The sequence below is a fragment of the Lipotes vexillifer genome, unplaced genomic scaffold (genome assembly GCF_000442215.2).
Source record: "Lipotes vexillifer unplaced genomic scaffold, Lipotes_vexillifer_v1.1 scaffold251, whole genome shotgun sequence".
NCBI classification, from domain to species: domain Eukaryota; kingdom Metazoa; phylum Chordata; class Mammalia; order Artiodactyla; family Lipotidae; genus Lipotes; species Lipotes vexillifer.
Window position 1 is genome coordinate 3,080,289 of NW_006770868.1, and position 12,930 is coordinate 3,093,218.

At 50.6% G+C, this 12,930-nt stretch overlaps 1 protein-coding gene across 1 annotated transcript in view; it reads left to right on the top strand.

Annotated features, from left to right (window-relative positions):
• Nucleotides 1-10,039: 10,039 nt before the first annotated feature.
• PREX1 (phosphatidylinositol-3,4,5-trisphosphate dependent Rac exchange factor 1) overlaps nucleotides 10,040-12,930 on the top strand; it is a 202,532-nt gene continuing 199,641 nt past the window's right edge. The window contains 1 exon segment of the mRNA XM_007446399.1: nucleotides 10,040-10,252. Within this exon segment, the coding sequence (XP_007446461.1) occupies nucleotides 10,040-10,252 (213 nt within the window).

Genomic DNA, 12,930 nt, shown 5'->3' on the forward strand with positions numbered 1-12,930 from the left:
TTCATTTGTATAGGGCTCTTCATTTTTTTTCAAGCATTTTGGGGACTGTAAGATTTCATTGTGTCCTCACATTCCCTTGGAGAGCTGGCAGAGCAGGATTCTTAATGTCCCCATTAAACAGATGAGGAAACTAGGCTCAGGCCCATGAAGGAACTGACTGAGCTGAGACTGGGAACCTGACTGTTGCTCCATTTCTCGAGGTCATGGGAGACTCCATCACTATGTCCAGTCTTCCTAGGAAAGCCAGGGAATCTCAACAAATTGGAAATGGACTCTCTGTAACATCTGTTCTGGCTGCCCCAGCTCTGAATGCTGGTGGGGGCCAGGCCTCTGTCCTTGTCCTCGTCTCCATACACATTCCCTCCCTGGGTGGTGTCCCGCAATCCCGTGGCTTTTAACTAGTACTTATGTTCTGACCATGCCTACATTCTTATTTCCAGGCTGCCCTCCCTCCTGAACCCCAGGATTGCGTCTCTGACTGCCCATCCGACATCTCCACCAGGCTATGGAATTTGCAATCTCCCATAATCAAAACTAAATTCTCCATCATCTCCTCCAAACCCACCCCTCCCACCACCTTCCTCATCCTGGTTAATTCCAAGCCCATCCTTTCAGTTGCTCAGGCCAAAAACCTTGGAGTCAAGTTGAACTCTGTCTCTCTTACCCCCCGCACTTCAGCAAGCCTATAGGTTCTAGCTTTTTTTTTTTTTTTTTAATTAAAAAATTTTTTTTGGCTGCTTTGGGTCTTTGTTGCTGCGTGCGGGCTTTCTCTAGTTGCAGTGAGCGGGGACTACTCTTCGCTGCGGTGCACGGGCCTCTTACCGCGGTGGCCTCTCCCGTTGCGGAGCACAGGCTGTAGGCGCGCAGGCTTCAGTAGTTGTGGCACGAGGGCTCAGCAGTTGTGGCCCACGGCCTCCGAGCCCTTGCACTTGCTGTTCCCTCTGCCTGGAACACATGCAGCGCCTACTCCCTCACCTCTTTCTTCCAGTTCTTTGCTAAAATGTCACCTGCTTAGTGAGGACTTCTCTCCCCCTCCCCCCTCCCACTGGGATGCTCTTGCCCAGCACTCCCTGTCATTTTTCCCGCTTTGTTTTTCTCCATAGTCCTCACCACGATCTGGCAGACTTTGTGTTCAACGTATTAGGGCCTTAATTGGCCATCTCTTTTGCCACTAGAATGTCAGCTCCAGGAGGGCGAGGACTCCGACCTTTTTTGTTTGCTATTCTCAGTGCCTAGAGCAGTGCCAGGCACTCACAGTGAGCTTTCTCCCAACCTGGAGTCCAAACACGAGTACTGAGATATTCATTCATTCATTTGTTCAATGAATATTTAGGTGTGCCCGGCATTCTTCTATGATGAGGGAAACAAGATTCTCACAGTCCTCTGGCAACACCAAAGTGGTGGCTTGGCATGGATTTAGGGTCAGACACACCTGGGTGACAAAGCTCTGGCCAATCGGGTGAGAGTGATGTGTGAAACTTCCGGCTTGGGGGTGTTTAAAGAACCAGGCATTCCCTTCTCTTCTTCCTTTCTCTTTCTGCTGGTTGGAATGTGGCGCCAGAGCAGCCATCTTGGAGCATACAGTGGATACCACATGTTAAGGAAGTTGGAAAGAACCTGGGCCCTGAAACCTTGAGGCCTCCATACCTGCCTTGGGTTGTTTATACCTGGACTATAACAGGAGAGAGAAACAAGGTATGTTTTAAAAAATTCATTACTATTTGGGTCTTGTCACAATGTCTATCTTTATCCTAACTAATATAGCCACCTTGATCAGGTTCCTTTCTGAGCCTCAGTTTTCTCCTCTGTAAAAAAGGGACAATAATAACTACCACAAAGGGCAGTTGTGAAAATTTGATGTCACTTCTTAATAGTGCCTGGTACACAGTGAGTGCTCAAAAAATGGTAACAGTTGGTATTAGAACTTTCTCCCTTTCAACGAAGGCTCCAAGAATGGAATTTGCCCAGGAAATTTGGAAGGCAGGCTGCAGTATAAATGGCATTGGAGAGGGTGTGGCTGTTTGTGTTTCTGCTGGCTAAAGAGGAAACCATAACTTTTCAGTAAAAGTACTACTGGGATTGCCAGGTGTCTGGAATTGGACTGGGCAGCCCTATTCTTGAGCTTTCAGTCCAGGAAAGAACCTGAAAAAAAAAATAACCCAGACATATAAATGTGTGTCCAGTATGTCTGTTAAAACCATCTGGCATCCCTCGCTGCAGAATTTCAAGATACACCATCCAGGTCAATTTCCAGCCTTGACTAAGTTGTAGAATTTACCCTTTATGCACCAATCTCTTCCTGAACCTTTTTCTTAACTTTTACCCCCAGTCCAAGCTTCATGTTACAAATCTTAGACCTTTGCTTCATTGGGAAAGCAATATGGTGGAGAGCAGTCCTCTCTGGGGCATCTGCATTTTAAGAGAGAAGTAGGAAGTGAGCAATGCTTATTTAAAAGGATTGGGTGACCATAATCATCCAAACAGAGATGTTATAAATAATAGTTATCCTGGGACAACAGGTACAAACTGGGACTGTCCCATGCAAACTGGGGTGTTTGGTCATCCTATGGACAGAAGATTCAGGTCATCCTAGTGGGGAGAAATCTAGGGGAAGGGAAGCATGTCAATTAGGATGCTTTTCGTTTCAAATAAAGGAAACTTAACTGGCTTAAACAATAAGGAAATTTTATTATCTTATAATACAAGAAATGCAGAGGTAGGATGGCTCTACAGTTGGTTAATTTAGGAGCTCACTGACATCAAAGATCCAGGTTCTTTCCATCTGTCATTTTTGTCATCTTCAGCTGGTCAGCCATGTCCTCCCTCATGGTGTCAAGATGGCTGCCACACCTCCAAACATCATGGCCTCACCCAATTATAATAGCTAACACTCAGCTGAATATCACGCAGCATCCTAAGCACTTTGGAGCTATTAAGTATTTTAATCCGCACAATAACCCTGTGAGGTAGGAACTCTTATTGGCTCCATTTTAAAGATAGATACATCAAAGCTGGAAGAGATTAAGTCACTTGCACAAAGTAACCCAATGGGAAATGGTGGGGCTGGGATTTGAATCCAGGCAGCTGGTCTCTAGAGCTACAACAATGTCCAAAGACTGGAAGAAAAGAAGGTACCATGTCAGTGGCCAAGCCAGGATTGGAACCAAGGGTCCTAAGCATTTCCTTCTCTCTTTCCTCCGGGCTATATTTCCAGTGCTTTCTGGCGGGAATATGATTTGGCAAAGCTCTGGAGCCCTGACTTAATCTGATATCTATTATGTTCGAATCAGACCTTGAACCAGAGCCTTCTGGAGATATCTGCTTCTAAGAGCAAGGCTTTCTTTGGAGAAGTTTTGACTTGGGGAGTTGTGGGTGGCTCCACCAAGAGTAGCAGGAAGAGAATTGTATTTTGGTCTGAAGAAATGACCCCCGGCCTGCATGTCCAGCCTTGCGTCGGATTGTCCAGCTGTTCTGTCCAATACCAAGGGTGGAGATGCCTCTCTCCTCTTCTCAGAAAGCTGCTCTTGGTGCTTGGAACGGGGAAAAGACTCTCTGGGCAGCTGGCCTAGCTTACTGAGAACTTATTTGCATTTGAGAAATGATTGGCTGTCCTGGGCAGTCCGATAACTCAGTTCTCACCTGGCTCGTTCAACTTGGGAGGGAAAAAAACCACCCCTTGTTTTATCTTAATTATTATCATCATTTTAAAAAGCAGAGCTTGGGAAGGGGGCGCCTTCAAATCCCGAGCCTGCAGAATCTGAGAGAGTCTCATCAGAGAATAAGGAACTATCTGTCTAATGATTCCAAGCAGCATTAACTTCCTCCTCACAACTGTGAAACTTACGCAACAGAAACGAAATGGTATTTCCCGCTATTTGCAAAGTCCGTGGTAACAGAAATTCTAAAATTGTCCCTATAGAAGAGAATTTCCCCATCATTACCATTGCTTTTTTTTTTTCTTGCTGAACTGAGAGCCTTTTTTTTTTTTTCTCTCCTTTTTCTCTGTTCTTTTGGTGAACGTTTCCCAGCTATAGCCTATTTTAGGCCCTGCCCTGGAGATAGACAGGGATCTAAGGGCTCCCCACTGAAGATCCTGGAGGGTAGGGATGGAAGTGTTGAGGAAGAAGGGAGGAGAGGTCAGGCTGACACTGGGATAGATAAAGGAAATCTCCCTGAGCTTTTGATTCCTTAGTCATGTTTGGTTCAGCGAGTTGCTCTGTGCCAGGATTAGCTGGGAGGCAGCCAGCCCTGGACCAAGGGAGTCCCCATTGATCACACCAGTGCTGAGGTCTCTATCTGAGTAATGAGACCTGGGTAGGCAGTGACCTGAAGCAGAGGCCTGGAGGTGCCACCGAACAACTCTGGAGAAGCTGAAAGGATCTCGTTTATTTGTTTGCTTGTTTATTTTATTTTATTTTTTAATAAATTTATTTATTTAATTTATTTATTTTTGGCTGCGTTGGCTCTTGTGGCTGCAGGCAGACTTTCTCTGGTTGCAGTGAGTGGGGGCTACTCTTCATTGCGGTGCGCGGGCTTCTCATTGCGGCGGTTTCTCTTGTGGAGCATGGACTCTAGGCGCACAGGCTTCAGCAGTTGTGGCCCGCGGGCTCTAGAGTGCAGGCTCAGTAGTTGTGGTGCACGGGCTTAGCTGCTCCGTGGCATGTGGGATCTTCCCGGACCAGGGCTCGAACCCATGTCCCTTGCATTGGCAGGCAGATTCTTAACCACTGCGCCACCAGGGAAGTCCCTGTTTGCTTGTTAATTGATTTTTTTTTTGAATGTTGATTTGGTTATTGCTTTCCTCCTCCTGCTCTGGATTGGAAGCACCAGGAGGGCATGAACCTTACCTGCTGTGGTCACTGCTGTATACCAGCCTGGCGCATAGTAGGCCTTCAATAAACACCCATTGAATGAATGACAGAAGGAACTTGCTGTCTTTAATTCATCACTGTCTGCTCCCCCTGCTGGAATGATGTCAGGTCCAGGAGGGCCTGAATGGTGTTAATCTTGTTCACGTCTGCAGTCCCAGAACCTCACCCCATGCCTGGCACATAGTAGGTGCTTGTGGTAGACGCTTCTCTCTTAACAACAGAAGCCCAAGTTATTCAGGCAGCCATGTCCCAGGAGATGGAGCAGGACTATTCTAAGTTGCTGGTGACAACCCGCTCTTGGTCAGGGAGTATTTAAAGGTGGCCATGTGACCCAGTCTGCCTGTGAAGTGTAAGGGAGAATCTGCTTGCTGCGGGTTTTGGGGAAAGTTTTCTCCCTCTGGTAAGAGAGAGGCACAGGGGAGCGCCCCTTTTACCCTCTTCTTTCCTGCTTTGGAGTTGTGTTAGCAGGTGATGTGGCCAGTGCAGCAGCCACCTTGTGTCTCTGAGGCCCCAAACTTTGGGAGAAAAGCCACCATGATGAGGATAGCAGGGTTGCAGGTGCCTTGATCCTTGATGATGTCACCAAGTGCTCAACCAGCCTGAGGAGCCAGCCTCCTCTGGACCTCTTGTTAAATAAATGACGTCCTATGGTTTAACCCATCAGTAGCCCGTTTTTCTCCTCCTTGCAGCCAAATGCATCCCAATGGATTCAGCACTCAGTCCACACGTTGACTAAATAAACGCCTTCACTTCCAGAGCGCTTACTATCTGCTCTAAGCACTTCCCACGTACTAACTTAGGCATCTTTGCAACAACCTCACCACGTTGGTACAGTTACGATCCTCAGTTCACAAGTGATGAAAATGAGAGCTTAAGTAATTTATTAAAAGTTGTATTATCTGGGCTTCCCTGGTGGCGCAGTGGTTGAGAGTCCGCCTGCCGATGCAGGGGACACGGGTTCGTGCCCTGGTCTGCCTTTTCTGCATCAATTGAGATGATCATGTAGCTTTTCCCCTTTGTTATATTAATGTGATGTATTATACTGATTGATTTTCTTACGTTGAACCATACTTGCACACCTGGGTTAAATTCCCCTTGGTCATTTTAATATGCAGTTGAATTCAGTTTCCTAGTATTTTGTTAAAGGACTTTTGCATCTATAATCATAAGATATTTGGGGCTGTAATTTTCTTTTCTTGTTAGGTCTTTATCTGGCTTTGGTATCAGGGCAATGGTTCCCTGTTTGCTTGTTAATTGATTTTTTTTTTGAATGTTGATTTGGTTATTGCTTTCCTCCTCCTGCTCTGGATTGGAAGCACCAGGAGGGCATGAACCTTACCTGCTGTGGTCACTGCTGTATACCAGCCTGGCGCATAGTAGGCCTTCAATAAACACCCATTGAATGAATGACAGAAGGAACTTGCTGTCTTTAATTCATCACTGTCTGCTCCCCCTGCTGGAATGATGTCAGGTCCAGGAGGGCCTGAATGGTGTTAATCTTGTTCACGTCTGCAGTCCCAGAACCTCACCCCATGCCTGGCACATAGTAGGTGCTTGTGGTAGACGCTTCTCTCTTAACAACAGAAGCCCAAGTTATTCAGGCAGCCATGTCCCAGGAGATGGAGCAGGACTATTCTAAGTTGCTGGTGACAACCCGCTCTTGGTCAGGGAGTATTTAAAGGTGGCCATGTGACCCAGTCTGCCTGTGAAGTGTAAGGGAGAATCTGCTTGCTGCGGGTTTTGGGGAAAGTTTTCTCCCTCTGGTAAGAGAGAGGCACAGGGGAGCGCCCCTTTTACCCTCTTCTTTCCTGCTTTGGAGTTGTGTTAGCAGGTGATGTGGCCAGTGCAGCAGCCACCTTGTGTCTCTGAGGCCCCAAACTTTGGGAGAAAAGCCACCATGATGAGGATAGCAGGGTTGCAGGTGCCTTGATCCTTGATGATGTCACCAAGTGCTCAACCAGCCTGAGGAGCCAGCCTCCTCTGGACCTCTTGTTAAATAAATGACGTCCTATGGTTTAACCCATCAGTAGCCCGTTTTTCTCCTCCTTGCAGCCAAATGCATCCCAATGGATTCAGCACTCAGTCCACACGTTGACTAAATAAACGCCTTCACTTCCAGAGCGCTTACTATCTGCTCTAAGCACTTCCCACGTACTAACTTAGGCATCTTTGCAACAACCTCACCACGTTGGTACAGTTACGATCCTCAGTTCACAAGTGATGAAAATGAGAGCTTAAGTAATTTATTAAAAGTTGTATTATCTGGGCTTCCCTGGTGGCGCAGTGGTTGAGAGTCCGCCTGCCGATGCAGGGGACACGGGTTCGTGCCCTGGTCTGCCTTTTCTGCATCAATTGAGATGATCATGTAGCTTTTCCCCTTTGTTATATTAATGTGATGTATTATACTGATTGATTTTCTTACGTTGAACCATACTTGCACACCTGGGTTAAATTCCCCTTGGTCATTTTAATATGCAGTTGAATTCAGTTTCCTAGTACCTGTGCTCCCAACGGGAGAGGCCACGACAGTGAGAGGCCCACGTACCGCAAAAAAAAAAAAAAAGTTGTATTATCTTTCACTAGGGATGGGATGGTGGGGGAGAAATATCCCAGAGGAATCTGAGGGAGTCAAAGAATGTAGAAGAGATGGGGTGGGCCAGAGGTGGGCTCCACGCATGGAAACGTGGAAACATCAGGCTGGTCTTTTTGGCAGGGCGGGTCAATTCTTGGGTGAAGCATGGGATCAGTGTGTGTGTGTGTGTGTGTGTGTGTGTGTGTGTGTGTGTGTGTGTGTGTAACTAATACCTCTGAAGTTGAAGCTAATCTTTCTTGGTCACGGCTGGGAAGGGGACTAACAGCTGTTGAAAGCCTAATATGTGCTGGCTATCTGTGTCAGGTACTTTGTATCAGTGGTTCTCAACTGGGGGTGATTCTGTCCCTCTGGGGATGTTTGGCAATGTCGAGACAATTTTGGTTGTCACATCTGGGGAGGGAGTGCTACTGGTATCTAGTGGGTGCAGTATGACTCTGAATGTCCTACAATGCATAGGATGGTCCCTCACAACTAAGAATTATCTGGCCCCAAATGTCAATATTCTGAGGTTGAGAAACACTGCTTTACATACATTTTTCTCTTACAAAGATTCCCATTTGACAGAACAGGCAACAGGCTCAGAGAGGTGAAGTGTTTTGACCAAGGTCACCCCAGCCAGTTAGATTTGGAACTGGGAAACAAATGCAAGCCAGTTTCATTCCACAGCCAGGATGCTCCCACTACGCTCTCCCCTTGTGGTAGATGGGATTAATTTAAGGACAAGGCAACTGAGGGTCAGAGAGTTGCTGTGACCAGCTGAAGGTCACAGAGCAGAGTTGCTTCGGAGCCCTCTTTCTGAGAACCTCGGGAGCCAATCACCTTCTGGACACAACTGATTCCACTACCCAAACCTGGCAGAGGCTCACCTACCTCACACCCTTGACTACCTGTCCAGGGGAACTTCAGTTACCCAAGGCCCAGATCAAATGTCATCTTGTCCAAGATCACAAAGAAACAGAGCTCTGAGAGGGCAGAAGACACCCCACTCTCTCCTTGTGTCCTTACGCACTTGCAGTATTTACCCAGAGGCCATTGGGAGAATAATCCTGGGTGTTCGGAACAGCCTAAAGGATGATTACAGTCTACAGGGGGATATTACATGAGTCAGCCAATCCACTGCAGAGACACAATCTCTGGCCCTTGAACAGGGGCAGGTTAGAAACTGTGTGGACAGCATGGAGAGTGGGGCTGGGCTAAGAGGGCTGTTCATATATGCAATATTAATTAATAATAAACATTTATAGAGAAATTTCTAGGTGCTGGGCACTGTTCCAAGTACCCCTATGGATTAACACATAACCCTGTAGGACCCCATTAGCTAGGTACCATGATTATTCCCACTGTAATGATAACACTGAGGCTCTTGAAGTAAGGATACCAGGGCAAGGTCACCCGAGGAAACTAGCAAGTGCGGGAGCTGGGATTTTAACCTGAACAGGTCCCAGAGAGATCTTCCCTTCACACCGTCTAGTGCGGCGGGTGAAGACATTTGTCTAGCAGTTTGCTGATTATCAAGGTCACACAGAGCAGCCTAGACTAGAAGCCGGGTTTCCAAAGGCCTTATGAGGGCTGGGGGTGTATGGAAGGAGGCACGGGCAGAGCAGCTGCCACTTGATTAGTGACTGGAGAGCAAATAATTTCCTCTGAGAAAGGTTGGACAGGGCAGGCTCATCTCATGGGAGGCACAGAAGTTATAAAGAAAGAGGAGAAGGAAGGAAAGAAAAAGGAAGGGGAAAGAGAAAAGGGGGGTAAGAGAGAGAACGAGAGAGGCGTGTGTCTTCCTTCCCAAGGTCGTGGCAGCGCCCGAGGGCACCCAAAGGCCTGGGTGTCCCAAAGGCAGGGGCTGGGGTCACTGCTTTCTTCCCGGGGCCGGCGGGGGCGCGCGTGGTGGGGAGGGCTTGCTCCTGCGCGGCTCCGCTGCCAGCTTTTCCAACCGGGTGTTGACTCAGCCCGAGCGGCGGCGGCCAGCGACCGGACCTGCGTGTTTGTGCTGCGCGCGGTGGGTGTCGCGTGTATCGGGGTGGGAGTGGCGTAGCCCGCGGCGGACGCGGGGGGCGCCACGCGTCCGGGCGCGGAGTTGGTGCGTTGGCCGCGGCGGGCGCGCTGCTTCGGACTCTTGGGGCTCTGCGGGGCCCCTCGCGGAAGATTTTCGCCCAAGAGCCCCGGGTGCCCAGCTCAGGCCGAGCCGAGCTTCCGACGTAGCAGCCCAGCGCCGCGGCGCGTCTCCAAGGGGCCCAGTGCGCGCGCGGAGCGCCTCTGCGGCCCGAGCACGGCGTGGCACTTGGCAGACGCTCCCTTGGCGGCGGGGTAGGCGGTGGCCTGGCCAGCCGTCTGGGAGCCCCGAGGGCCGGCCCCCTCCCGCCCCTCGTCCTGCCTCCGCGCGCTGCCTCCGCCCCCGGCCCGGGCTGTCCGCCCCCAGTCCCGCCTGCTCGCCCGCCGCGCCATGCGCCGGGCCCGCCGCTGAGCCCGGCCCGCCGGCGCGCCCCGTCCGGGATGGGGTGCCTGGACGCCTGAGTCCCCGCTCGGCGCGACCTCCGCGCGGGGGAAGGAGCCGGTGCCGCGCGGCTGCGCTAGGATGGAGGTGCCCGGCGGCAGCGATCCCAGCGGCGACGGGGCTGGGGACGGTGCCCACCTGGACCCCCGGGCACCCGGCGCCGCTGCGCCCATCTCCGGCCAGTGCGCGGCCGCCCGGGAGTCGGAGCGCCAGCTGCGCCTCCGCCTCTGCGTCCTCAACGAGATCTTGGGCACCGAGAGGGACTACGTGGGCACCTTGCGCTTCTTGCAGTCGGTGAGTGCAGCCCGGGGAGCGCGGGGACAGCCTCCACTCCAGCCGCCAGCCCCGCTGCGGAGCGCAGGGGCCTCCGGCGCGGGGTGGTCCCCACAACCTGTGGCCACGGCCCCCGGGCGGCGCGAGAATCGCCTCAGACGTGGGGAGGGCGGCCTCCTCCAGAGCTGGGCTGTCGCCTCCCTGGCTGGCCCCGACCCTGGGTCTCCCTCACTCCGTTTCCCCCCACGGCACGCTGCCCTTTTGTCTTTTTCTTTCCCCTTCTCCGCCTTTCAAATAGTTTTAAAATTAGTTACATCCGTGAGGCAGGGTCTCTGGGAGCCAGGCGCCGGGAGCCTGGGCTTGCGTGTTTTTTCCCGGGGATTTCTTCGCCACCTAGCGCATCACAAACTACTCATCTAGGACGGACCCTAGAAATCCTAGAGCCCAGAGTCCCTAAGGTCCCAGCAGAGTAGGATAAAACCCAAAGCCCGGAGTAGGGACAGAAGTCGACTAAACCCCGGGGTAGGACCGCTCTTTCCCACACACACGCTTTTGCTGGAGCTTGGGGACAGGGGGTTTCGAACTCACGACTCCGAGGTTCAGTCCCATCCTCCCCATCCCCAACTCCAAGTTGCAAAATCACAGCGTCAGATTCTGTAGACTAACTGAGCGCTTATTATGTGCCAGGCGCTTACGTTTGTCATGAGAAGGTTGAAGCTTCACAAGTGGCCCATGAAGTAGGGACGAATATTTCCCTCATTTTTTAGATGGGAGAGTTTTAGCTCCAGAGAGGTTGAGAAACTTGCCCAGAATCAAACAACTGGTTACTTGGGCATACCGGATTTCGAACCAGGGCAGTCCCAGCCAGTGCTCCAAACCCCTATTCTCGGCTGCATTTTTTTGTTTGTTTGTTTCTTCTTCTTTATTTATTTATTTTCTCTGTGAGAGGGAGGAAGGGGCCACTTCCCTACTCTCCTAGGAAGTGAGAAAAGTGGCTTAGGGGGTGGGAGTGGGGTGAGCCTTGCTGAAAATTAGGAGACTCCGAGGGCTTTAATCTCCAAGCCTCCTGCTGGGACCTCATTTACTCCCTTCTCTGCTCTAGGAAGTCTTTTAATCCTGGTTCAGGAAGGGCTGGTTGCCGGGGCGGGGCGGGGGCGGTTGGTGTTTCCTTCAGAAACCCCAGAGCCAGGCTCTACAGCTCCCAGTCTCCGGGGAAGGAGGGAGACTCTGGCATCCTCTGGGGTCCCCCGTGGCTTGGGGGTGCAGCTGAGGCTGTGTGAGGTCCGAGTTTTAACTCAAGGAGGACAGAGCCCTTCTCTCTGTGGCAAGAGGTGTGTGTGTTGAGGGGTGGGTGGGCGGGAAGGAGAGCTGTGCAGAGGCATTGAAAGCCATTTGGCTGAAGGACTCTTCTAGAAAGGCCTGTGAGAACGAGGCAGGGTGGGCCTTTCTTTCCCATCCCTCTGTCTCTCACAGTTAAAAAAAAAAGAAAAGAAAAGAAAAGAAAAGAAAAAAGAAAAGAATCTGCTCAGTTTGAAGCTGGCAGTTTCTGAATTAAAGATGTAGACAGCCCTGGTATCTCTGAGCAACGTCAGATTCTAGGGAACTCCTCATTTCTCCTTCTAGCCACTCCCTGCTTCTCAGTCTGGAAGGAGTCCCATCCTCCCCATCCCCAACTCCAAGTTGCAAAATCACAGCGTCAGATTCTGTAGACTAACTGAGCGCTTATTATGTGCCAGGCGCTTACGTTTGTCATGAGAAGGTTGAAGCTTCACAAGTGGCCCATGAAGTAGGGACGAATATTTCCCTCATTTTTTAGATGGGAGAGTTTTAGCTCCAGAGAGGTTGAGAAACTTGCCCAGAATCAAACAACTGGTTACTTGGGCATACCGGATTTCGAACCAGGGCAGTCCCAGCCAGTGCTCCAAACCCCTATTCTCGGCTGCATTTTTTTGTTTGTTTGTTTCTTCTTCTTTATTTATTTATTTTCTCTGTGAGAGGGAGGAAGGGGCCACTTCCCTACTCTCCTAGGAAGTGAGAAAAGTGGCTTAGGGGGTGGGAGTGGGGTGAGCCTTGCTGAAAATTAGGAGACTCCGAGGGCTTTAATCTCCAAGCCTCCTGCTGGGACCTCATTTACTCCCTTCTCTGCTCTAGGAAGTCTTTTAATCCTGGTTCAGGAAGGGCTGGTTGCCGGGGCGGGGCGGGGGCGGTTGGTGTTTCCTTCAGAAACCCCAGAGCCAGGCTCTACAGCTCCCAGTCTCCGGGGAAGGAGGGAGACTCTGGCATCCTCTGGGGTCCCCCGTGGCTTGGGGGTGCAGCTGAGGCTGTGTGAGGTCCGAGTTTTAACTCAAGGAGGACAGAGCCCTTCTCTCTGTGGCAAGAGGTGTGTGTGTTGAGGGGTGGGTGGGCGGGAAGGAGAGCTGTGCAGAGGCATTGAAAGCCATTTGGCTGAAGGACTCTTCTAGAAAGGCCTGTGAGAACGAGGCAGGGTGGGCCTTTCTTTCCCATCCCTCTGTCTCTCACAGTTAAAAAAAAAAGAAAAGAAAAGAAAAGAAAAGAAAAAAGAAAAGAATCTGCTCAGTTTGAAGCTGGCAGTTTCTGAATTAAAGATGTAGACAGCCCTGGTATCTCTGAGCAACGTCAGATTCTAGGGAACTCCTCATTTCTCCTTCTAGCCACTCCCTGCTTCTCAGTCTGGAAGG